Source organism: Strix uralensis, chromosome 5, assembly GCF_047716275.1.
Source record: "Strix uralensis isolate ZFMK-TIS-50842 chromosome 5, bStrUra1, whole genome shotgun sequence".
In the NCBI taxonomy this organism is placed as follows: Eukaryota; Metazoa; Chordata; class Aves; order Strigiformes; family Strigidae; genus Strix; species Strix uralensis.
This window is the reverse complement of record NC_133976.1, coordinates 17,563,983-17,591,884: the sequence shown is the minus strand read 5'-3', so window position 1 is coordinate 17,591,884 and position 27,902 is coordinate 17,563,983. Positions and strand designations below refer to the sequence as shown.

Genomic DNA, 27,902 nt, shown 5'->3' with positions numbered 1-27,902 from the left:
TTCTGCACATGTGCAAGGCTTTAAATTACATTTGCACTATCCACAGCCTCCAACTGCCAACCTGTCTTGAGAATACTTCAGGCTTCAGTCCAAAAAGTCTTCAGCTATCCATGTAGATATCCTACAGAAAGATTTATTAACAAAGAAGCAGCTTTGACAACATAACACCAGCCACAGCAAGCTTTACTTAACAAGGAGTTGTATGATTGAAAAGATTACTGTTTGAAACAAAAACACGTTGGTCGTGCAATTTTATTAGCACTCATTTATCAGACAATACAGGTACTTTCAAATGTTCCCTTCATCTTTTGGTCCTCAGGAAGGGAACAAAGTGGGATGCTGGTCAGCAAATGGGAGAGTGAGAAGAGGGATCCCAGCAGATTGCAGCAGTACAGACAGGTATATAGTTCTGTCTCCTGCTGTTCCTCTAGAAAGAACATTAGGGAAAGATCTCACTTTACTGTCTGCACATGGAAAAGGCCATTACTAATGTGTGCTGTCTCAATATCAGCATACATCAACGAGTATGATGGAGAAACTACAGAACTAATTACCTTCTTTCCTTCCTAAGCACTCCCCACTTTTAATGAGCTTTCCACATCCTTGTTCAGTTCTAAAAGGAACATTTAGAAATAATTTACTGATTTATAAATTATAACTGGACATCTATCAGTGTGGAAAAGATGAATTCAATTGTTTCTGCTTTCAAAGCCACTTGCTTTCACACCTCTTCAGGACTTTTCCACATGGCTTCTGTATTTGCAACAACTCTTCTTTCAAAAGTCACCTGATATTTCCACCAGTTTATTTTTTCTAGCTAAACTGAACTTTGGTTTCTGTGCCCTTTTTCCACAGTTTCTACACAAACCATGGGTTCCTCACTTAAAAACTCTTCCTTTCCTTGCTCTTTCCCCCACACCCTTGCATCTCCTCCATTTCTAGCTCTGTCTCTCTAAGACCGCAATTAACGTGATCAAATTTGCACGAACTATTACACAGCAGTGTCTTTTTTTTCTTCTATCAGCACATCAGATGGCTCACCACACAGGTGAGCATTTTCATCTGCAATCTGTCACTGCCACCATGTCTCACTGAAGCCGAAGACACATTTAAGTAGAAATGAGGTAGTCATTCACAAGCAGGTTCACACTGGCAGGAGCCAGTTACTCAATCCACTCCAGTCGTGTGAAGGCACTGGGGGAGTGTCACACCTGAACAGCTCCAGTGACAGAGCCAAGATGGGATCCCACCACCACCAGCCATCTGAGTTTTCAGGCTGGATCTTCCTTTCACATGCTGGAATATATTTTCAGAAGCAGCACAGCATCATTACTACATACGTTTCTTGGGGAAAACATCAAAAAAAATTTCATCAAGAAGCAGTTCTGGATAGCAGCCTCAGTGGGCTCCATCAGGAGCACATGATGGTTTGGCTTTGGCCCTTCTTGTTGCTTTTTTGTTACATTTTTTTGGCAATGTCTTACTTGCCATCTGCCTGTTACTCCTTTCCTGTGAAGAACCTGACCTTTACAAATCATCAGGTTAATGACAGCTCATTATTGCACCTGTGAATCAGGTTATAATTAGCCACTTCAGACAGATTTGGGCCAGGAAGATCAAAATTCATTGTTTAGGCTCGCACACCCGCTGGGAAGCTCAGTCCCAAAACCAGGTCATGTTGAACCAGCCAGTACATCAAGACCACTGACATAGGGGAGGAATTATCTTTCCTACAGTTTCTAAACCACGCTTCAGGCCAGAGGTCAGTTAAAAGGCTTGAAAACATAAATGGACCCTAGAACTATGCAAAAGGTTGTGTTCCTATGCGGGCTTCCTAACTGCAACCTGCACCAAAGAAAACAAGCTGCGCGAATTCCTCTGGGACCACGCTTTCCACCCAGAAAAAGTGTCGATTGGTAACTCCAACAGATCCCCAACTTGAGGCTAGGATGTGTTTATGCAACTAGAGATTGCACCCATTTAAAAGCACAGGCTGATTAAAACAGATAAAAGCAACCTCAGCCAATGAAGAAGACAAACACAAATGTGCCTTTTTTTTTTCTTCCTTTTTTTTTAAACTAAAGTCAAGGAAGCATGAATGTTAGAGCTGTTCATGACCAGCACACACTGATGCAGCATCCCCTCAATGCTGCCCCACAGAATTGCACCAAAGCGTTATTTTTGTAGCTGCAAGTATGACACAAGTTAAGGGAGCCTTCACACTGAAAGCCATTTATCTTAAATAAACATTTTTGGGTTTTGCATATTAGGCCTTGAATACAGTTGCAAGTTGAGGTGTATGTGAACCAACAGACTGCCCCCAACAACTGCGTGAAGACCAGACTTGCTGCACACAACAGGTCTAGTTGCTGCCAGGATGTTCTCAGACATATTAAAAGCAATTTTCCTACAGGCTAACTCCAAGTTCACAAGCAACCCATCACCATTCTTTCGACAGCTGTTGTGGAAGCCAGTCAAGGCTGTTACGTCTTTCTTACTGCTCAAAGCAACAAGAACGCATGTGCACTTCCATCAAAAACACCTTCCAACCTCAGAAATGCAAAAATAAGCATAAACAAGGTATTTTCACAGCCTAGTTTAAAGACATATCATTCAGGTATGCATGGCTTCTTAACCTGAGGAGCTGTCACAAAACTGACTTAAACCATTTTCGTATGTTTTGCATTTCCTTCCCATTAAAATGTATCAAACACTTCAGAAGCCTTTGCCCTTCTCATCTACATTTTACATGGCTAGTGTCCTAATTTGTAGTTTCTGAAACAAAAGAAAAGATTTCTGAAGAAATGCCATCAACCCAAACTTATACAAGATCTAAATGTTCATGGGCAGAAAAAAATATTAAACTCTTGACAGAAGCTACTTTACAAGCAGCCTGTCACCAAATCTATTAAGTTAAAAATAAAGACATACACGAAGTTCATCCAACTGGGTATGTCAGTCATCATGTATGTATGTCAGCAAGCCCAGTGCAGCATGGCAGCCGGGCAAGGAGCTTTTGACCCAAGTCTCAGGTTCCTCCTACCTGTGCAGAGTCCTAGCCTGACAGGGATCCCTCCAGGAGGGAATGTTTCCAGCCTCCAGAGCAATCTTCTCTGGAAGCAGAGGCACCTTCTCAACAGACACAGTCAGACATGCTCAAAACATCACCCATGTGGAACAGAATGTAATTTAACAAGAGGCCAGGGAAAGTTAACCAAGATAAATGGCACAGAAGGAACAGTGGCTTATGCAGAAGCATTGTCTATTTGCTCCTCTTAAAAACAGTTCACAATGATACTAATAAAAAGGTTTGTGTAAGTCACAGCTTGCTGGTAGGTGGTGTTGAAAAACTTTTTTTGTTAGGTTTTTTTTTTGTGTCTCATGGAGCTAGCTCACAATTTGTAAAATAAGGCAGCAACAGCCCACAATTTACACTAAGCAAGCATTACTCACACAGACTATTCCAAATTATTTATGCATTGTTTCACTAGCAAAATGTCATAAGCTTCAGCTGTCGTGCCAAACGCTGGGATGTCCCGAAGTGTGTCTGTGGAAAACTTCAGCTGAGGCCACGATGTTTCTGAATACTCAGACATACCAACAACGAACACCACGACAAACAAAAGCACTAAAAATCCTCTTCTTTCCACTCTCCCTGTGCACAACTCAATGACACAAGCCCATGTTCTTCACAAAAAAAAAAATCTAGATTGTTAGCTCATTGTTTTCTCCTTGCTGAGCACTTTGCAGTATGTATTTATATAACTACATGCATTGATTGACTTCACAAATACTTTTGAATACTGCAACTATTGAAAGAATTTCTTCCTTCTTACACCACAGCATGGTTTGGTTTTCATTAGTAGCTCAGTTCTGTAAGCAAAAAGAAGAGTACATGCAAACGTATTTATATGCACACCTGTTTAAAGAGTGCAAGAAAAATTACCTAACCGAGAAGCAGGGCATATTTAGTTTTGCTGATATAAGCAGAGATGACCTTCTGCAGTTACTTTGCTTAATAAAGTTAAGTTTCCATCAGGCGTAAATTTGTCCTATATGTATTTGATTGTGTCAGCCAACACTTTGTCTGCAGTCCTAATAAAAGTATTTTAAAATATCTACAGTGAAGTGCAAAAAGATAAAAAGCAGTGAAGAATTTCACACAATGGAGCACAACTTAAGGAAAAACTGTAGGCAACCAGATTTTTCTTCTTCTGAGTAGAAATTGGAAATTTTTCAGTCTTATTTTGTTGTCATCTTACATATACCTGCCTGTCCCAAAAAGACTGAAATACTAGTTAAGACTAGTTAGAAAAAGATAAAGGCGATAACTGGTTTAATGTAATCCCCAAGTGCAATACCCAAGCTAACAGGGCTAGTGTAATCCTTAGCACATCAAAATGGGAATACAGCGTTTAGGTGGACAAGTGATCCTACCTTAATTTAGCAGTGGCATGACTGCTAAAGATTTGCTGTTGTCCACAATCCAAGAAGGCACAGATGTTGACGCTAAGATTGATAAACAAAGACCTTCAAAATCTTTTCTCTGCAAAACACATGTATTCACAAGCTGCAGTAAGCCGTATCAGACTCTGGGCCACCCTCATTACTCTGAAATAGGGCAGGATGAGGGGTACCTTCCTGCAGAGGAAGATGGCTCCTCATCTTTCTCCAGAACTCCCAGCAACGATGGGATCACTCTCCCTCTTCTCTGTGCATGACCTAGAGCCCAAGCATACCCGCTCTCAGGAGAAAACCTAAAGGCCTATGCCAGTGCTAAAGCATATGGAATTTGCATCTCAAGCAACTCCTTCAAGGCGGCAAGTCACAGACAAGAAGGTATCCTGAAGTATCATTTTTATCTATCAATAGCAGAAAACAATACTCATGAATTTGTACTGCTGTTACTGAGCTAACAGATACTTTCAGCACAGGGACAGGTCCAAGTGTGTCCTCTTCCACTGTCCCCAGGGGCCCACTCAACCACACAACATCAGTCTAGACAAAAAATGGTAGTTATATATGCATACAGTCAGGCCAACCAGCATAGGCAATAAAAATGCACTCCCACTTCCCAGCTACAAGAGCAACTGTCAATGTCACCAAAAAACCACCCAGATCAGAGCAGTCCAGATTACCTTCCCAGTGCATGGTCACAGGGCTGGTTTGAGAACAAGACTCCTCGACAAGAACCCCACAGAAACACTTCTAAGTGTGCAACTTGGCAACTCACGTAAAGACTGCACACAGACCAACCTTGCATGGAACCAATGATTTTGGAAAACCTTCAGTGCAAAACATCAGCTAAAAAAAACCACGGTACCATGTACTGAGGATAAGAGGGAAGGCCTAATTTATCTTCAGTCTAAAGCTTTGGCGAACCCACACTCTGAATGCTGCATGAACTCAGTCTCCACATCTTAAAACAGTTAAAGAATGGCAAAGTACTCTTCAGGAGACAGTGAAAAAGCTGGTAGTCTTCAGTCTGGAGAGGAGAAGAGTAAGAGAGGAAAGGACTGATCAAGGGTGGCAAATAAGCTGAATGTGAAATATCACAATTCTGTAACTATGGGGCATTTCTTGAAACCACTAAGAAATCTGTTAAAAAGGAAAGAAAATAAATCACTTCTTTAGAGTCAAGAGTGGACTTCTGTATTGTATTGCCTCCATAGCTTCCAGTGGTAGAGAGCATCAGCATTTTCAAGATGGAGTTAAATAAATTCATGGATAACAGGTCTGCAAACAAATACTGAAGTGAAAAGGCAGCAACATACCTTTTGATACTCCTAAATAGAGAGTTTGTGGATGCTTATGAGGAGCAGCTGAGGAAACTGGGTTGTTTAGTCTGGAAAAAAGGAGGCTGCAGGGAGACCTTATCGCTTTCTCCAACTACCTGAAAGGAGGCTGTAGCAAGGTGGGTGTTGGTCTCTTCTCCCAAGTAACAAGTGGTAGGACGAGAGGAAACAGCCTCAAGTTGTTCCAGGGGAGGTTTAGATTGGATATTAGGAAAAATTTCTTCACCTAAAGGGTTATCAAACATTGGAACAGGCTGCCCAGGGAAATGGTTGAGTCACCATCCCTGGAGGTATTTAAAAGACGTGTAGTGACGCTTAGGGACATGGTTTAGTGGTGGACTTGGTGGTGTTAGGTTTATGGTTGGTCTCAATGATCTTAAACGTCTTTTCCAACCTAAACGATTCTATTATTCCATAGGAATAGGAGGTAAACAGACCACAGAAAGCAACTAGGCTCGCATGTTTCCTATAAACAGTTCCTACTTCCATTGCTACAGAATACCAGCAGACACCGACTGCTGGCATTTTTACACACAGGATGAGTACAGAAGGAAGCAGGAGACTGGGAAGAGTTTGTATGGCATCAAGAAACCTCATATTCAAGCAAAAAGTTTTGCCCGTTTGTTTTTGCTTGTCACCTCTAAGTAACTGGAAGTGCTTATGTGATTACCAACTCAGCCTGCACTATCTATTACAAGCATAACTGAACATAAGCCAGCACTGTGCCCAGGTGGCCAAGAAAGCCAACGGCATCCTGGCTTGTATTAGAAATAGTGTGACCGGCAGAAGTAGGGAGGTGATAGTCCCCCTGTACTCTGCACTGGTGAGGCCACACCTGGAGTACTGTGTCCAGTTTTGGGCACCTCAATATGAGAGAGATATTGAGCTGCTGGAGTGAGTGCAGAGGAGGGCAATGAAGCTGGTGAAGGGCCTGGAGAACAAATCCTATGAGGAGCGATTGAAGGAGCTGGGACTGTTCAGTTTGAGAAAGAGAAGGCTGAGGGGAGACCTCATCACTCTCTACAACTACCTGAAAGGACATTGCAGAGAGGTTGGTGCTGGTCTCTTCTCACAGGTAATTAGTGACAGAACAAGAGGGAATGGCTTTAAACTGCAACAGGGGAGGTTCAGACTGGACATTAGGAAAAAATTTTCACAGAAAGAGTGGTCAGACAGTGGAATGGAGTCACCATCCCTGGAAGTGTTTAAGGGTCATTTAGATGAGATGCTGGGGGATATGGTGTAGGGGAGAACTTTGTAGCGTAGGGCTGATGGTTGGACTTGATGATCCCAAGGGTCTTTTCCAACCTGAATGATTCTGTGATTCTGTGATCTCCTGATGACAGTAGTTGATGGTGAACCACAGATCCTACTGCCCATCCAAGTAATATTAGCTACTGCTGAGGAAGATAACACAGGCAGCTATGTACGCAAGTGGTCTTGACCAGCAAGGCCACCAAGCACCTACTATGGTCTTAAGATCTAGCTAGGCAGACTAAGGAGAGAGAACATCAAATGTGATGCTTTGCATCAAGGTGGGTGTCCTCAAGGCTAGAAGGGCTTCGGGGTATAGGGAGGCATGTTTCCATTTATCATTGCAGTGGCAAGGAAGGCTCAAACTCCAGTCACTCTCACACATTTAGAGTTGTGCTGTGGTACTGGGATGTCTTTGCTGCTACTAGAACAGGAGTAACAAGGACTGGGCGGTCTGGAGATGAGACAGGTTTTGAAGAGGCAAAGGATATGCAATGGCACGGCAAAAGCTCTGGCATTCAGTAGCACACAGTGCACACTGATAACTCCAAGTAGATGAGATCCCAGAGGGAGGGCACCAGAGAAGGTGAAATGAAGAATATCCCAACTAGACAAGCTTCAGGACACCTCTGTAGCTAGTGCAGTATGTACAAGTCGAGTAATTCAGCTGTATGTGTGTGTACAAGATGTACTTTTACGGGAAAATATAGACAGCTTCTCTCTGTGAGCTAATAATTTATTTTAAGAGAGTCTAGGCTGGAAACAGATGCTGTCACCAGAACTCCTCAGCGAAAGTCAGAGATCAAAGGTGGCTTTCAGCTTTATAGTGAAGATACTTCTCTTACCTTGCTTTAGGTATTTCTCTTACCTTGCTTTAAGTACTTCATTGACTTTTTGTTCTAGTTCTAATCTCCTCTGCCGTTCCTTTTCTAGCTCCTGCCTTAACGTTTCAGCGTTTGTTTCTTCTCTCAGCTTCCTGAGCTCCTCCTCTGTTAATTAAGGGAGAAGAAAAAGATTTAGTTACCCTGAAGCATTTCTGTAAGAACATTAAAACCTAATTATGACAGATTAGGTGGGGTTTTTTTATCTGTGCTATACCAAATATGTTTACCAGAAAAAAACAAGTAATCGAGGGCTAGAAAGACTTCATAAAAAGCACACAGCTGTATCACATACAAGATGTTTAGTTATACTTGTTAAAGCAAGGAGAAAAACAACTTTAAAGTTTTCTTTTCAAGATGCAATCTATCAAACATAAGCCCTTGGTACAAGCTACCTTTATCTAAATAAAACATGACATACCCTTCATTCCTCAAAGAAATAATCAGCAGGAAAGGCTGTCTATTGCCAAATCCAGTGGTCATAACAACAGGTTAAAAAAAAGTATGTTTTCCTCCTCTATGTCTATGGGTAGGGAAAAAACTCCCCACATACTCACATAAAGTTACATGACCCTCTACCCACCAATTTCTGGTACCCCTGTATTTTTATGCAAGTCAGATGGCCCCGTTATGGACCTGGCTATCTTACAGTTTTAAGAAGGGGTTATAAGACAAGAAACTAAGTTCAGATTTTTACCCTTTTCCGAGGTTAGAGTGTGTCCTACTAACTTCCATGTAATAATTTATATAAAAATATATATACACACACATATTTACTTATACAAAGACATATACACACTTCCATAATTTTTTTCATGACAAATTAGTATCAACTATGCATAAGACTTTTTTGTGGCTAATTAGCTTTGCTTTTTTGTCACTGACAGTATCCTTGTTCATGACCTTATCTTACTCTAGAGATACAATGGGGTCACTATCACTGATCACTTTTCCCACAAGAGAAATGACAAAGAGAAGATCGGAAATCTCTCTCTTTTTTTGCCCCTCTCCTTTTTAAACAAAAAAATGACTCTACATTTTGGTCTCTGGGCTTGTTTTTAAGCTCAATGTCAACAACAAATAGTAGAACAGCAGGTGTATTTCAAGCTTAAAGCAAACCAGAACAGAAAATACTTGCTAATTCCACTATCAACAGACACAGGGGTTCGGGCTTTATGTCATTTTACAAGATTCATATACTATGCTCTACCCTCCAGCAACCTCTTCTGTTTCTTTTCACATACTGCCTTGTAAATCAGATAATTTTGATATCTGAGCCTCTCTGACTCTAATCAGTATGTGTTTTGAGAAGGTCTAAAGCCCTAGTGCAAATATTCAGAAGAACTGATAAACTCTCCCTCCTCTGCAGGAGGCCCTTGTGCAGTATCTCTGATCATTTTATCTGCTGTGCAAGTTAGGTGGTGGTAGATTATCTGTATTCCTGCAGCACTAAGAGGTTTAGAGCACAGAATTAGGAGAGACGGGAAAAAGATACATGAATCGAGAGGACCACATGATGGCTTCCACCATGAGGCTACAAGCTGAATTCCACCAAACAGAAAGGAGTGCTGTCATCTTCCCACCGCTGCTTTGTTAGTGACGCTAGAAAGAAGAGTTGGAGCACAGAAACCAAGTTATCCTTCAGCAACTAAAACTGAAATTTATTCCCAAGGGTAGGGTAGGGAACTTTTCACTGTTGCAGCAGGTATTGTGTCTCCTGTAAATAAATGGAAAGATATGGAGGTAAGGGCATACCTATACATGGAGCTGTTCCTAATTATGTGTCCGCAAGGAATTTTAAACCCAAAAAGAAAACTATGTTTATGATTAGTTAACCCTACTTTCAAGGGCTTGCCTTGTTCCAGAACAAGAGCAGGCACACAGCTGAGGGGAAACATCTGTTGCACTCCAAATGCACTGGAGCTTGTGCAATACCATGAAGATACCACAAAGAGTTCCAAAGCTTGATAGGGATGTTATCTTCTCAATACCATTAAAGGGAAGAAGTTCTCCATTAAGCACTGTTGTTTTTTTTTTAAGAGGAAGTGACTATGCATTGTGTGTACATAAGAAAACCACAAGTAGTGTAAATTAACCTCAATGCCCTTGAAAGTCTGTTCAGATCTTCCAGCTTCCTTAATTCCAGTTGTTCAGATTGCACTACATCTTGTTCTATTAAAAACAAAACCCCAGAAACTTGACCGCTAGGACAAGCAGTGCCAGAGATGCAGAATTTCTTTACGCAAAGAGGCAGAGTTAAAGGGTACACAACGAACGATGTAGAACTCCTATAAAACAAACCAAAAAATACAGCATCTCATCATTAAGGATTGCCACAGCTTCACATTCCATGGCATTTCCTAACTTCCATGTACATGACTGCAATTCAAATCCACCCCACTACAACTGCTCTGGCCACTCCAACTCTTTAAAGCAGTATTTGTTGCTCCTTTGGCAGAGTGTGATCTGGCAGTATAAAACCTCCGTGTTTGGTTAGTTAAATACTCTAAAGTTTGCTAAGCAACAGAAACCACAGAGAGACAGGAAAAAAAAAAAAGGGGGAAAAAGAAAAAGAAAGAAAGAGAGAAAAAAAAAGTACTTCTTCGCTCTCTCCCCTGCAATAATCTACAATATGGCCAAACTGAACTGAACTTACAGAGGACACTTCTCTAGCCCTGAGGGTTCCTCCTGTAGAACAAGTGAAGTTGACTAGAAAGAGCAGAGGTCACAGACCCTTGAGAAGAACGCATAAGAACATTTCACGGTGGTATCTATCTACTGAGCTTTACAGATGAGTATCCTCCTTGACAATGAGAACAGAGTGCTCCTTGGATTTCACCTTCAGACCATCAAAATTCAAACATCCTCCCACCTCCACACACACAAAAAAGGGTAAAACATAAAAGGTCAAGCTTCAGCTCCAAGATTAACCAGCTTCCATAATCTCCCTCCCAGGCATATCAATCACAGCTCTGTACCTCCTACTGGGCAAGGAACGTTAAAATATTACAAGAGGCTCAGTGCACGTCTTAACTGGACATGCAGGTGATGTGACCAGCCATAAAGGTGACCTGGTTAGAATGGGGAAAATTACAGAAGAAAATGTCTGCTGAAATACTGACAGAGAAAATGTCAGCCTGGGAACTAGGCCTGGGAAGTAGAAACATGCCTCTTTGAAGTACACAGCTTGATAATTAGAAACCAGAGACATCCTGAGATACCATTGATAAGCATAAAACCAAGGAACTGTAACAGCAACTTATCATCTGAAAAGGTGAAAAACAGTCAGGGAAAAAGGTGGAAACATCCTGAGAAAGTAAGAACTGGTAACTGCCATTGGCTGTTCTATCTGCAAGAACAGGAAAACAGTCTGGAAAAATAAAAATTGGCCTGAGACAACAGAAAACATCAACATCTATTGCTATTCCAGGTGAAAAATAGAAATTAACAGCATCTATTGGCTGCTGAAGTGGTGGTGTCCTACATCTCCTTATTTCTCTATGATACAAAAATGACTTAATTTTTATCCAAAATGAAGCTTCTCTCTCTGAGAACTTCCTGTGCTACACGTACTTTTCTAAATAGGTTGAACTCTCCACAGAAACTTTCTAAGAGATCTTGCACCCTTGCCAGGGAGGGTTTGGTTTGTCCTCTCACTTCTGGGATGGTTGGGATCCCTTCTGGGATGATTTGTCACTTTCCGAGATCTAATAAGCTTGATACTGGTATTATTGTGAACAAACATATATATGTGCATATAAGCAATCTATCATAAGTATTTCTGCTGCTATATTACTAAGTTCACTTCACTAGTGATAAATTTCTAGTAACCTGTAACAGTATACACCTACTTGGTTACTGCCATACTATTGATTGCTGCCAATAATTTATAACAGCTTTTTATATATATACACACATATGTGCATATATATGTTTCCATTCATATATATATATTCACTTTATCAATCACAGGCATAGTTGCTAGTGCTGATTTTTGTAGTATTCATGAAAATCCGTAATAAAGTAGAGAAATTTAGAGTAAAAAAACCTCCATGTCCTTGTATGTTACAGAATCCTACCAACCTACAGTCACAATCTCTACATACCTGCAGGCTGGGTAACCCTTTAGGTCATGACAGCAGGTGTAACCCTGAAAAAATGCTTTAAAATCTCTCTGACAAAGTCAACTTGTGTAGAAAAGCAGGACAATATGTGGATAATACTGCACTTTTACCAATGAGAGAAAAATGTGAGAAAAGGCAACACTAGTGTTTCAACTACATTAACTTGCATACTACTGCACTGTAAACCCTAGGAGAGTTGACACTGTAGGAAAGACCACCACCAGTAATGCATCTCAAATTATCAAAAAACTGTATCCATTTCAGATTTAACACAGCATTTTATCCTCTATTATGTAACACAACTGATGCACCCGCACTCTAAGGATTTGATCATTGAAATTTAAAGATTTAACAATGCAAAAAGTTTAGTTGATACCATGTAATTGTTAAAAGACAAGCTACCCAGCATTTCATTGGATCATATGTCATCAGCCACTAGACCAACTGAATAATCTGTTTGCTCCTCAGAATACACAAGCTTGTAAGAAATGTTTTGATAAAAAGCTCTTAAATACTGAAGTATTTAGTTCAGGTGAAACTGTACAATGAGTAATATTTAGAAAAGAAGGATGATACATCAGTCTGGGAAGGCATGGCAGCAGGTTGGATTTCTAACTCAATACTGCATGTGCAGTAAAGTGGTTGTTTCCTTTAACGCAGGGATTGGAGGTGGATTAGGGAGTCTCCTAGTAGCTGTTTTTCATAATAGCATTTCTTCGTAGGCCTGCAGGTATGCTGCAAAATCCCTCCCTGGGACAAAGTGACAAAAAAAACCCCCAACAACCTATAGCTAAAGACTATAGACCACTGTTTCTAGATACCAAATCAATTTAGCATTAAATCTAAGCAGATAAAGTTAAAAACTAGAAATGCAAAAAAGTGTACATGCACCCTGTCCTATTTACATGAGAAAACCAGTACTTAACAAGACAGAAATCACCCTTCTACATCTAAGTTAATTATGGCAAATCCCCCTACCCATTGAATATTACCAGAGTTCAAATATGTCGTTTACTTGGTACTAAATGCACTAAATCCCAACCATACACCGTCAAACTGAATCTCGCCAGCCACACTGGGGGAGCCAGACATTGGGAGTTTTCTCCAGCGCAGGCAGCTTCCACCCCTGCCAGACTCACAACTCCTACAGAAAGCTAATATTTTAACTTTGTCCCAACTAAACCAACTGTATGACATCACTAAAAAGATGTTAGGAGTCTGAAAACATGTCTATTTTCATCATCATAGACACTGAAGAGCTTTTAGTCTTTGTCTTAAAACACCAGCAGCAAATGGCAGTGCTGTGAAAGACATGGAACGGCTCCGCCCCTTGTGACAACAAACACTGTCTGACCAACAAGCAGTGATGGGGGAAGGACCCACAATAGAAATCCCTAAAGTGTTTTTTTTTCTGTTTACAGTTATTTTGTAATTCATACACTCCTCTGTAGACAAGTTCACAATTCATAGCTATAACTGGATACAACTTAATTGGGTACTCTTTGTTACCTTCCCCAGGACTTATGTCCTTTCCACCAGTGACCTGAGAACCACATAGGGTGCCAAAGACTTACCACAAATCTACCCAGAAGACTTCAGATAAAACATTAGCCTTTGATCCCAGACATTGCGAGACATCTATTTCTTTACATGCCAGATACTTGGGAAGAACCTAAAGACCTCTTTTCTCAAGCCCCAAACTCCAGGTTGACTGTCTAACCCTTCCTTTGTCTTGTGTGGTTAGGTGGTTGCTTCCAAAACTGGTATCAGCTTTCTTGTTCTTCATAGACCTTCCAGAGCTGGACAACAACTGGTCTGGAGAGTCATCTCAGCTGACAGACAGCAGCAACAGCAGAAAGAGAGTGGGAGATGCAGCCCAAATGTGGCGTTATCTGATCACAGTTTTAGAAATTCCTTCCTACTGTAACAATACCAGATTCTACTACCAAGATGATTCAGTACAACAATGTAAACTGACCGCATGTTAAGCAAGAGTTCTTCATGCTGGTTTTTTTAGGACACTGTCCTCACATTCTTTGCTGGAAAAGTAGGAATCCACATTATTTTGACTTTATGTCCAGCAACCCTTTTACACCAACAGACTAAAGCCAGCCTATGTTCCTTCCATAGATTTTTATTTTTCTATTCCCTTTAATTCAGAAAAGCCACAAGTGAACTTGGCAAGGCATCATGATGGGTTTCAGCATCAGTGATCCCTTTTTTGCCAAGTGCTTCTTCAGAATTTGTTTTGGTAACTGTGTTTTATGTGGACTTCATACTACACCGTTTAGTTTTTTTAAAAAAAGCAGATTAAGGGGAGGTCCTGTTAAACTGAAGGCAGAAGCTCTCAGACTTGTCTAACTCAGAGGTGGTTCTTTATGACAACTCAGGCACAAAGATGAGAATATTTCTTTTTCTCTTTATCTTGCAACAGGTATTTTGTGAAGCAACACTGAGGAGCCTAAGTGTCGTATACAAACATTTAGCAGCTACATCAAGCGAAGTGGAAGAGTTAGTGAGCTCAGTATCCCATTTGGTGATGGTCAGGAAGAAGTTCTCTTCCACCGGCACAAGAAGAGGAACTAGTGGCAGTACCCCCTGAACCACCACCTACCTGCAGTGCAGGGATTTCCCTCTGGCAGGCGTGCTGCACGGTGCTAAGGAGTGGAACAAGCAGCCAGTGGTTACAGCATCACAGAGAGCATTACACAAAAACTATTCCCAACACATTGCACTTACAGTTTCCTCTTTCTAAGAGCTCAGTTGAAGGTGCCAGTGAAAGCACTGACTACTTAGCAGGAACAGAGCCACCTAGGAGCCCTGATTCACCTCCCTAACCTTTAGCAGTTAGTGTCGTAGTGACATTCCCCACAACAGGAGTGAACTTCTGTCCTATTTTTTGTATCATTCAACAACTTTTTTTATTCAGTGGTGAGGACTCCCAGGTGAGCAAAAAATCCCTGTATGGAAAAAGTAAAATCAAGAATAAAGTGGAAAAAAACCCCAAACCAAACCACCACCTGATCTACTACTGTACAGGGATCAAAACGCATTGTCCACACATTCAGCTACACAACTAATCCTCAATGAACTCTCATTCCTCCTTCCTCCAAAACTTCTTTTCCTATTGTTCCAAAAGACTCATCCTGAACTACTTTATTTTCAGCTGATCTTTGCTCAGCTACACTGTGTAGAAAAAAAAATAATGCTAAAAACATATGAAGGTTTTTTTTTAACCCAGCCAGTCTATGAATGGGGACAAAAAGTAAGGCATCCAAATGCTAATCAGATAAGGGAAAGAAAAACCAAACAAAATCAAGTCAGCAAAGAAGGAAAACTGAAGGAAGAATTATTCAGGGTTTTTTGCATTTGAGAACACCTTTCTTTGGCAATTGAATAGTTTTCCTTTGTGGTTGGGCCTCTTGCATTCTTTGCATGAGTCTTTCACACGGAAAACAGGGGAAAAACAGATTTTCTAATAGCAATATTGATGTCATAAAAAGCCAAAAACCAGATAGAAACATCAAAGATAAGCTACATTTATTGAGTGCATATCCCTTCCTCCTCCCTACCCTGTTTTATATAGGCGTTTTGGTAGAGTGCAGAAATGAAACAGTTAAAATATAAACTCCACATTTTCACTATAAACTTTCTCCAGCTCAGTCTGGTTTACCTGCACACATCAAAATTAAGAAGTGACCTGTCATATTTGGAAACAGTCATGCCAATTTGCCTTAAAAACCCCTAACACAGGTTTGGCAGTTAAACAATCCTTCTTTTTTCTTTTTTTGTTTCCATCATCCTGCCGTGCCTCTCTGCTCTTCCGAAGGCAGAGCTCTTGCTCCTGTACTTACAGTAAAAGCACAGCTTTTGAGGACCAATTTTTGAGTCTCTTTCCATATGTCTACAGGGAGGGGAGCATCATGGGCTTTCTCTACATTGGTAAGAAATAAGCCAACTCTGATCCAGAAGCAGTGGAAGGAATGCTAAGTCTGAACTATCATCCTGCTTTGCAGTTCAATTAACATTCCCCTGGTACTATCTTCCTCACCCCAATAGCAGAATTTCATGTGAAGTGTTCTTCTATTTCATGTGATGAAGGAGACTGATTTACAAAGCACAAAGTATTTGACAAGATCTCTTCCTCTGGCAAACTGGTCTAGTCTCCTCTCAATTTAAGTGGGTGAGGTTAGAAAGAATTAAGATGTCATTACTATGGTATGTACAAAACAGTTATGCTAGCAACCAATTAGTAACTTTACATTTACATATAGTGTTTTCAGTGGAGCTTTACTGTATTATAACAGACACAGGATGATTTCCCCTTCATTACAGAAGGATTTTAAATTAAGCTTCCTGAAAATATCTGAACTACCTTAAAAATCAATAGCTTACTGAGACAGATCCCCTTCTCAAAATACCAAGTGGGAAGTTTTCTATTGCTAGATACACTTTTGCCAGCTTAAAAGTCATGAAAAGTACTGCTGATCTATGAATTTTCAGAAATTTCAAAGTCTAAAAATGCCAGCAGAGTTGCAAAATCCATCTAAAATGAAGGGAACTGCAAAAATTTTGCTATTATTGCAGGAACTGTGTTCACTCCCTGTTTTTGGCAGAAGTGAAACAGGCTATAAACATTTCAATCTCTGGCTCAGGAATAGCAGCAGACTCTTTCAAGGCTTTTATGTTACTAAGCTGAGCAGGGAAGGGTAGATTCCACATGGGGCTCCCGAAATCTCCAGCCCAGTTATACAAAAGGGACAGGCACAGCAGTGCTGACTGCTGCTCTGTGTGAGCTTTCACACTGACTCCACAATTCATGAAGTGAAGTTGGGCACCCAAGAAAAGGCAGAAGCAAGAGCACACCACACCTACATAATGCAATGTGTAGGTGGCATCTGTTTGAGTTGGTGGAGGAGCTAACACCATATATCTCTGTCAGGGCCATGCTGCAGTTTGGTTAACCAGCCTCATGAAAAGGTGGTGTGACTGCACATGATCCTCCTGGGTTGGGCCCTCCAGCATTCTGGCATCTTCACGCTGTCACCGTTCACATGCCTCGCCCAATGATGAGGACAGATTGCACAAGCTGGGCCTGGAACAAGGACCAGCCCAAGACTCCAGCTTGCTGCTGTGCTGGGCTGGAGTCACATTGGAACCTTGTGCTCTTGGAAGCCAAGTTGAGAGTGAGCAAGTGCACAACCCATCCTCCATCAGTCAGAGAAGAGTCCCTGTAGATGAGAAATGGAGGTCTGAATCCTCCTTCATCTGTACTGAGGCCTCTTAAACATCAGGCAAGTGCTCTAACCTGCTCACAACTGCCTCTTCCAACAACGTTTTCAGGAAAATGAAGCCAGAGTTTTGGAGAGTGTTTTGTCCAAGAAGGGTAGACATGAACTCAATATACATGGTGCATCATGTAAGCATCTCTGGGTGTAAGTAAAACCTTTCCTACACCTCTTAAGAAACTTTCTGTCATTTTTGAGAAGTCTCCCAGTCAGAAGTCAGACCTAGAAAAACTTTAAAAATCTGTCAGTACAAAAGCAAGCAAGATCTGGTGAACAGACAGCTCTGCAGAGAAGCCTGGACTCACGTCTTTTTACCGTGGCTTCTCTGGGTGCCCAGGGAAAACATTCAAGAAGATTCCCCACCAGTCACCATATGCAAACCACACTCCTCATCAGAGGAACTCCACAAGCTCAAGGGATGCATGCAGATCTCCCAATAATACCCTATTAGCATCTGGGAGTCCAGGATTTTAAGCTGAAAGAAAGAAGGGCTTATGAGAAGGAGTAAAGGGTAGGAGAAGCCCAGGGTAAGTTCCACTACCACAGCAGCCTCGGTGCTCACTAGTGTCAGCATGCTTTATTTAGGAGCCCATGCTGCAGCGTCAGGATCCCTTGCCCAGGGTTAACCACCTAGCAAGGAATGGCTACTATGGCCCACAGCCAGCATCTGGGTGGCTCAGATATACACAGCAGCTACTTACTCTCTTTACCAGGGTCTTCACCTGCTACTTAAATTAACTCTATTCTGCTTCAAGATTTCTGAACCAAAGATGACTATAGGCTGCTAGGTCAGTAAGAAGAGAGCAAAACCAATGCAATAAAACTATTCTTCTGCCATTCTCTAGCTCTGCTAGTGCAGCAGGTGTTTGACCCAGGAGAAATTACACTAAGGGTGTTCCGACACAATTGGTAATTGGACTCTGACTCAGCTTCGTAGTCAACTTTTTGCATACAATTACTGCAGCTGTTTGAGGAGGTATTAGAATTTCTGTACGGAACAGGACTTTGTAGTACAGGTCTTTTGTTGGTTACAACCACTACCACACACCTCACCTCTAAGGTTTATCACTTCCTAACACCCCAGAACCACCCGAGGACCACATATGGTTTTCTAGAGCTCTGCTTTCATGAAGTCTATATTGTGCTAGGTCACTCTTCTTACAAAGAATCACTGGGCCATTTACACCAAAAAACAGAAGCCAGAGAAACCACTGTGAAGCTAGTCACATACAAGGTTTAAAAGGGGAATGAAAAGGGTGGGGAAGCAGAAATTTCAGTGGGAAAGAAGCATAATCCCAGCTTCTTTTATAATGTTGGTGTAAAAATCATAACCAAAACCAGCATTTTGTAAGTCCCTAGAGACTCCTACCACGGCCTGCTGTACAGAGCAGAATGCAAAACCCTTGGGGGAGAGAACTTTATTTCCTCCTAAAGCTTTTCATCCTCACGTGCCATTTCTTCAATTTACCAGTTTATGAGTAACCCTCTTCTCTAACAGTCACCCAGTTTGTTTACTCTTAGCCACTGCAACCACCACCTCCTCCTCCCTGAGCTGCTAAAATTAGCACTGCAAAAGGCTTGAATATCCTTGAATTAGAATTAGCTAATACTTTTTGTAAACCATAGGATGCATTGCATGCCTACAAAGCACCTTGTAGCACATGGACCAGAGTGCTGCTGTCAGCAAAACTGCCTTCCATAACCAGGCACAAACAGTAATGGGAAGGTGCAAACACAAAAAGATATTTCCTATTGTTCTGTCTTTCAAATGCAAGAGCAACAAGCAAGTTTTTATTTCTTGTTTAGATACAACTAGATTTTGAAATGGAAGCACTAAAACCACTACTAACCTTAGCATATTAACCTAGATCCCCAGTTCAGTAGTTACCTTCCCTACCTGACCACTTAGCCAGCACCAAGGCAGTGTTCACATGCATTAAAAACAAGTTATATTAATACAGAAAGTCCTTTAGAAATGGTTGATTCTGATGGTGACAGCTCCAAGACAAAGCTTTTTCCATCCATGTGTATTCAGAGGTCCAGCAGACTAAGCCCTCTGCACTTTTTGTTCAGCAGGTGTTCAAGCCTTGTTCTGCAGGAACTCACCCTGATACCACTGTCTCACCAGACCCAACATGCACCTTTTCAGCACTCCTGTCCTACAACTCAGAAGGAGCCATCAGATTACAGAGATTAAGACCATTCCTGCAGACAGGAAAAGCAACTGCAGCCCTCTGGACTGGAAGAGTCAGATGATCCCTCCCTTGCTTAAGACATCATTATCCAAGATCCTTTCCTCCACATGCCTCATCCTCCTGTCAGTTTGCAGCTTAAACCCCCCGCGTTCCCAGTCACGTACTCTTTGCATTTACAGCTATGCAACATGCTAAACAATTCCTCTCCATCTTCGTTTCTCTGGATGTTTAGATTATCTCTTTGCTAAGGAAGAGATTCATCTGGCATCTTAGATGAAGATATTTTCCCTTTACAGACAACTGTTTGTCTCCAGTAACTACTTGCTCCAGATTTCCACTGCAGCTTGTGGAGGCTACAGTTAGGTTTGGGATGTGTTTCACTGGAAACACTACTCAGCCAAACTGCATCTTAAACTTGTGACTACTAATGACTGAAAGTAGTTTAGAGAAGACTAGCAGTTCACTCTTCCTCTAGCCAGGCACCTGCAACTACAGATCCACACTGACTTGTAGCTGTGTTCATTATACATAGCATATAGCTGGGAGGAAATCTCTCCTTAAACCTCCTGGATAATTACACACCGATACAAGTAAGAGGTATAGAACAGGCAAAAATAAAATCAGGATCAGGCTGATAATGATTAGAAACTCAACACATAAAAAACAAATCCATGGAACTCTAAATATTTCCCCCAAATATTAGCAGTCGCTTTGATTTCTGCACACCTAGCTGGAGGAAATGGAGTAAGAGGAAGTGGCAAACGATTTATGTAAAAATACAATTATAGCAAGGTGTTGTTAGGGAATTTCATAATTAAAAATAGTATGCAAATACAGCTGAGTGACTAGCCTTCTTAAAAACACCTATTGCAGCAATAGGATTTAAAAAAATAAATAAATAAAAATCAAGCTTTCTTCCAAGGGCAAATTGAAGTAAACAAACTGCACATTTCAAGAATGTTTTTCTTCTCACTATCAGTTCACTTCTGGGAAGAAAAAAAAAATAATGAAGCATTTCTAGTACAAAACCACCCAAAACATTAACTCAAAGAGAAGAAAGAATAAAACAAAAAAGTAGAAGAACCGTATCCAAAAAGTGAGCTCCTACTTCACTCCAACTGATATAGTTATGTATTTCTGCCGAAAATCTTGAAGGGGGTAGGTGTGTAAGGGATGAGTTTCATTGTGCTTATTTCTCTACCAGTTCATTATTCTTTCTCTTGTTTTGCTGTACAGAGTTGTAATCAACTTTCCAGAACAACACTATAAATAGAGCTAAAGCAAACCTCAGGCTTTGGTAAAGAGCTCTTGACCTAGTGGTAAGGGCTGGAGTCACCCAGGACTGACTCATGCCACCCAGCTGAACTGCCCTGTTGGCCTGAACCTCCAACCATCTGCTCAAAGCTTATGTGAAAGGATGGGCTTTATTATCCTTTACCTTGGAGTTTGCTGCAAAGGTCTCTGCAAAGGAAAAAGATTCAGCTGAAAGTGGTAAAGTGGTTGATCAGAAGGTTTTCAAACTGTACCATGAACCTGAGCAGTAAAAATATTCACAAAAATATGTGTCCCACATGGTTACTGTAACCACATACTAAGGACTGAGAATGAATTCGCTAGCCATGTAAGTGTTTGGGAACCATATAATGTTTTTGTAGCAAAAAGTATGTCCTAGTTCAAACCAGAAAACAGTTCTGGGAAGTCCTACTGTTTCTGTTACACATATTACATCAGGAAATCACAAATGTCCCATCTAGTTTAAAAAACAATTTGGTAACAGGAGCTTAAGCAATATGTCACTGGGAATGGAAAGAATACGTGGTAACTCTGTACTGCACAGTTAAATAAGAATTCAAATAAACCACTGAAACCAACAAGGCAAGTCAAACAGAGCTTTCCGTTATTGCTTCATATTCCAATCATGATACATCTTCCAGGTATCAGTGGAAGCTGATAGCAGCTCACCATAAATTCTTGCCCAGTATCCTTTATCAGACCTCCCTCTCATACGCACGTAAGAAAAAATAGCAAAGAAATATTGCCAAATGATTAAGTCACAGAAAACTAATTCCAAATCCTTGAGAATATGAAGATAAAACACAAGTTTTGTAGTTAGATTGTAAACTAGAAACTGAATAGAATCTATAACCCTGTTATTTTTACCCCTTCAAAAATATCTGACAAGCTTTGAACACATAAAAACAACCCTCATTCTTAAATTCAAAAATAATCCATTAAAATTACCATTTGGGGAAGCAACTGAGCAAGAATTCTCCTTGATTTATTACAGAGATCTCTACTTCTATCAAGTTAAAGGAATGCTTGTCTTCAATTTTTCTGGTTTTAACTATCCTGTCTTACAAGTCAGCAGTTCAGATCTGCTGAGATAAAATCCCAAAAGTCTCATGGGTGCCTCTAGCCATGAATGACAATCTTGTCTTATATAGACACGCATATACATACACATAAACCCAAACAAATAACACTTGAAATCTACAGATACTCTTATCTGTATTTCTTACACCACTTACCAGTAATTTATATACTTTTAAGAGGCATGTGTTTTAAGATGTATTACTTGCTGAAACAGCTGCCAAGGAAATGCATTGGTTGCCCCTTCAGAAATCTCTTTACAATTACTACTAGACAAACAACACCTACTGCAACCACATTAAGGTTGAGTTAATTCTAAAATAACCTGCAGATGTCAACATCAAGACTTCAGCTAAGCAGCTTTTTCATGTAGTGAGGTATGCTGTGAGCAATGCAATGAGGAAAAAAACAACCAAGTGACCCAGAAACCCTGGGAATGCTTTTAACTTCCTCCTAGGGAGGTGTCAGCCCACATGCTATCCACACATCAGCACACCTCAAAATTCTGATGGCAACTTTTGCAGTTTAGAAAAGTTTCGGCAGACTTAAGCCATTCCTCTCCACAGAGCATTGATTTTATACTTACGTAAAAAGTGTTTTTCCAGTAAGGCTATTTCCAGGTGACCTTTAATCTCATTCAGTCTGTCAGACTCCGTTCTGTTGAAATCCTGGACTCCTGAAGCCATGATGATGGTCCCTGGACCAGCCTATAAGAAAGCCAGAACACACTGACAGCTCAGAGGCAGACTTTTTTTTGTCATTTAAATAAATCAACTTACTTCTGGGGCAGTAAAGAAACAGCCACGTGAGAAACATGCAAGTATCAACAACTCTGCATGCCTCTTATTCAGCATTAAATTACCAAAATAAATGAGTGAAAGCTAATCAAATGCACAGCATCTCTCCCATGTGAGTTTACAGAATGCACTTCTACAGACCTCAGGGAGTTAGAGAAAACAAAGATATTTCTTTCCTCCCTCCCTCCCTCACCAATTCTGCTGCATCACCATTTAGCCTTTCTTCTGCTGATTTAAGAGGCATATTTATACTATCTGACTCCTCTTCGCATTAAATGAATGGTCAATGCAACATACTTTACATATAAAATTGTGAACCTAGCAAAAGTAATACTAGCAAAAGTAATACTTTTCTAGATATATACTGAGCTATGTGAGAAAACACATATTGTCTATTTTAATATCGATTTATGGAATGTGTAATTCTGAAGACCACGGACTCTCTGCAAAGAAGGGGTCCCCCTCTCTTCCACCTCCAGCACAGCCCAGTTACTGCTGAAGGATGTTGTTTGTGCCCAGAAGCTCATCCTGGAAGGCCAGGAGAGGGAGGAGTCAGGAGATTGTGTGTCTTGACAGATTCACCAGCACTCCTCAAACGAACTCGGCACTGGAAATACTGCAGAATGCAGGAATTAAAGAGCAATTTGACGAGTTAGGAGGAGCAGTGACAACCACCACCTCCACAAAGTGAGCACAGCAAAGCCTCAAGCCCACACAGCAGAAGGCAGGTGATGCTGTCTTTCTCTCATAAACTGGGCATTTTCAGACAGCAGGGTAAAGAGTGGGTGAGGGCATCTCCTGTTCAGGCACTGTGTGCAGTCCTCACAGAAGCCAACATCTAAGAAATGATCTCAAGACAAAGAGGGATTTATTCCCCTATCCTAACCATTCCCCTACCCCTTGTTTGTGCAGGAACTGTATTGCTTTCAAAAGTCAGCTTGCATACATTTAACCGTGACAGCTTAAATTACATACATATATAAACTCAACTAATCTACAAGAGAGTTAATGAAAAGACATTTTCTGTGTTTCAGGAAAGATGTACAGAGAGCTCACTAACAACAAAGTACTTTCACTGCTGGGAATGATTTGAACTTTTAAGATAAAATAATGTGGAGATACCTATAAAACATCTGTTTTCTTACTTGAGCTGAACGGATGCTGACTTGAAGCCTCGGAATTGTCTATAGAGACAAATTAGCACTCTGTAAGCATTTACTGCACAGCATTTACCTGGCACCAACTCCCCACCTGGGCTTGCTCAATACAGTGCCGAGCAGAGATGCTATTTCCAGTCCCAAAAGCAACACACACCCACACAGCACTCTGCCAACACTGCTGGCCCTGATGAGGAGCAGAAACCGTTAGCTTAACAGCAGCCCTGTGCTGCTTCCCATTTTGGAGCTGGCACAAACCATGTCATAGCAGAGACAGACAGACCCCAGGGCAGTCCTCACATGGGGAGGTGCAGCACAGCATCCCCCTCCCCATGCTCTACATTTCCCGTTCACACCTGCCTTTGGCCAGAGGTGCAGTAGGACATGTCATTTGCACCCGCTCCAGCCACTGCTGAAGAGTAACAGCTGCTTTCAGATGAGCATGGGATGGCAATTAACCTCTGTGTCCATTTCTTATCTATAGAGCTGGGTCGTATTTGTTCACACTACAAGATTTAATGTTATCACTTGCCAAACACTTGGAGAGGCCCAAGAAGGATGGTGGTGCTGAAGTCAAACAGCAGCACCCTTACAACACAGTCTACAGGGAGGCACAAGGAAACCATTATTAAAATACAGATTGCTGCCAAGGCGGTAAAGCATGGCTTTCTATATTGTATATCTGTTTTGCTGATTAAGGATACCAATTAAACTCGGACACCAGAGTGAAAAGAGTAGGCATATTTTACTAGTGATATCAAATAATGTAACAGTGTAATACAGAAAACATGCAGTAAGAAAAGGCAGAATAATGCACCTAAAGCAACAAATAGGAAAATACAGGGTAATGCATCAAATCATTACTACATGAGAGAGACAATAGTGACTAAGAAAGATCCATCACCACTTGCATACGTTACCATCATCCAGATCCGCAGATGCTGGGGAGCCCCGGTTACAGCGAGGATTTGGAGAGCCTGTCCCGGCAAATGGAAAATCCTACGCGGTGTGTCCATCCGTAGGTGAGGCATCCAAAGTCGCTGTGAGCGGGTCCAGCCTTATGTATTAGAGGTCGGCAAGCCAGAATAGCTGGCACCTTTGTTTTGAGTGGAAAATTTCTGGTTTAATTCTCTTGTTGGATTCCACCCAAAGCCTGGCCAGGGCTCGGGGGGGGGGCGGGGGGGCAGACCAAGGGAGTTTCTAACAAGGCCAAATACGTGGGTTCTCAGCCTTGAACAAGGCTGAGAAAGGAAAGTTGGATACGTTCTCTCAGCATTTCACCCTCACTACTGATTATATTCTAAGCTGCATCTTTCACTAGTGAGCTTACATACTTTGTTAATGATTACATACTAAATTAGCAGCTTTGGCTTGGGGCCTGTTGTTCAGGCTGCAGTATTTCAATGCTTTAGCACTTTTTACATCAGCATAAGAGGGTTGTTATAACTTAGTACAATACCTACTAGCACAATGGTTATCAGTTATAAAATATACAGGATTCATCTATAGGTCAACTCTGGCTTGGGCCTGTTGTCCAAGCCTTAGCACTTCAATATCCACATCTGGTACAATGGGAAAATCTCTGCTCCCAGCACACAGAAGTTAATATGGAGCTGTCTAAAGAAACAGTGCCACTGCTTACTAAATAAATAAAATCACATACCGGTCGAAGAGCAAGATGCTCTACTTATCAGGAATGTGCCCAGGCTCTGCACATCGGCCCAGTGCTTAGACAGCACCTGGCTCCTGCCCAACCAGTCCCCAGCCCCACGTGCTGTGGCAGGGACACAAGCACAGAGACTGAGGTGAGGGAGGAGAGGAAGAAGAAAGGGGCTAGCAAATATCTTAAGTATATTGAAGTTTTCAACCTCACTGAAGATACTCAAGATATTTCACCCAGAGATGAGCTACATTTCAGAAATTCATCTAGAGAACCAGCTCCACTTTTGCTGCTTCAGAGATGTTAAGTCATTAATTAAAACCCAGGATGCCTTGACTGTGCCTCTTAAAAAGAAGGAAAAAGCAAGAGGTGCATAGCACTGGGGACAGTGATATGAGTTAATAGGACTCATTCTGAAAGTTTCCAAATGTGTGTATCTGCTAAAGCAGTGGATCCAAGAAGTCTGGCATCAGTTGACTGGTTAAAAATCAGGCAGTACACATCATTGAACCAACCACAAAAGGTTACAATGACCTTCTAAGTCAGAGAAAAAAGGGGAAAAAAAACTGCGCTAAGTTAAAACATAAGGCTGGTTGCTAAGAATACTAGGAGCAAGATCATGTAATTCTCATGTAATAATAAAATGGTTTAACCAGAGCAGTAAGATACACAGTGATATGAGTTTGGTGGAAAATAAAGCACCCAATTTCTAAAATTAGTAGCATCATAATGTATTAATAAATACAATTTAGAAGCATTCAGAAAACTCAGCATGTCCAAGGCAGCGATGTGGGAGACATTTAAGCAGATGGTTCTTTGGTCACAGAAGTTTTTTCCCCACACCAACACACCTCTTTCTGTCAAGAGGTGTTAACGGGCTAAAAAGATAAGAAATAAGGTCTACATATTTGCTGCAGGTCAACTGCCTGCCTCTGAATGCAAAAAGCATAACTTAGCATAACTGACTTAACTCACAAGTTAACAAAAAATTATCTTGCATTAATTCCAGTGTTAACTGGGTAAAGGTTTCTCCTTTCTGCTCCCTCTGTAGGCTAGTACTGGGACTCAGGCTGGATCAACTACACTGTACTGTACAGATGCCCTTTCTTGCTTCTGACCCTTGAAGGCTTCCACAGATTTCTGCTTTTTCTTCTGCCTCTCTAGCTTTGACAGGATTTGACACAGGAGCCCTCTTAAAATGTTGGCAATCACTATTACTTAGCAAAGACCATGCACAAAGCTTGGCGGTGCCTAGGAAGCCAACAAAATGCCAGAGTTGAGTGTGGAGTCAGAGACAGAGGGGTTAAAGGAAGATTTCTGGTGATGACAGATTGCCTCTAACCTACTATCAGAGTTCAGCGTTGCTGCTCCAAGCCACATACAGCTCCAGATCTGATAAACCACATCTCCCCACAAATGTGTTTTTCAAGCCCTCTGCAGTTTAGGCTTTTCTTAACAGCACCTCCCAACCTGGAAGTTGTCTGCCCTCCCTCCCCAAACCTCCCTCCATCCTGTGAGCCCTGGGATTTTGTTCTGTGCACTGAGCACCAATGCCACTGTCACTGTACGGCCGCAAAAAAGGTCTCAGTCACTTCTTAACCGAACAGATGTGGATCTGTCCTTTCCATCTGCAGCACAGCACATTTTCAGCATCACACAGAAACGTAACTGGCCAACACTCTCCTTTTTATTTCACAGCATTGTACACGGGTGATTCTTCTCTAGGAATATCTAAAAAAAATGCTGGTCTCATTTCCAAGCTTGTAATTAACTTAGAGAGGAGCAGTTCTCAAACACAGATGATGGGGATCAGCGAGGACACAGCATGTCAAGCCCAGGGACATAACCATCCACCCGAGTCACTCCTCAGCGTCCAGCAGTGGCCAGGATACAACACCGGGAAGCAGTAGTTTAAAATACAGAATTTTAACCTGCATTAATTTGAGCAGCAAAGGGCGGGGGGGCGGGGACGACGGGGACACAGGGGAAGCTTTCACTAATACAACAAACTACAGAGCTTGTCCAGAGAGGTCATAGCCTCCCGAGTTTCTCTGCTGACAGTTCATGTGCATTTTCTTACTTCAAATTACAAAAGGGTTCCCCCTGGCTGCTGCATCTACCTGCTGTGAGAAAAGGGAAAACCCAACAACACCGCTCAAGAACGAAAGCATCTGCATGAATAGTTTAATCCTTAGTACCCATTCTTGGAAGCATACCCGTATTGGCAAGCTACTAAAACACAGCTACATTTTACATAAATTTGAAAAAGTCTAGTGCTAGACAGGTTTAGAGACTTTAATATCTTGATTGCAATGTTTGCATCATGTTTTATACCTTCCAAGCATAATGCTTTATACCTTCCAATCATTGTAAATGAGGTG

General features: G+C 41.4%; 1 protein-coding gene across 2 annotated transcripts in view; it reads right to left on the bottom strand.

The window, feature by feature from the left end:
* GRAMD4 (GRAM domain containing 4) overlaps positions 1–27,902 on the bottom strand; it is an 83,706-nt gene that overhangs the window by 23,689 nt on the left and 32,115 nt on the right. For both annotated transcript variants that reach the window (XM_074870047.1, XM_074870046.1), the window contains exons 3-4: positions 22,494–22,614; positions 7,918–8,038 (exon numbers count right to left, since the gene is read on the bottom strand). In XM_074870047.1, the coding sequence (XP_074726148.1) occupies positions 7,918–8,038; positions 22,494–22,614 (242 nt within the window). The remainder of the gene's footprint in view (positions 1–7,917; positions 8,039–22,493; positions 22,615–27,902) is intronic.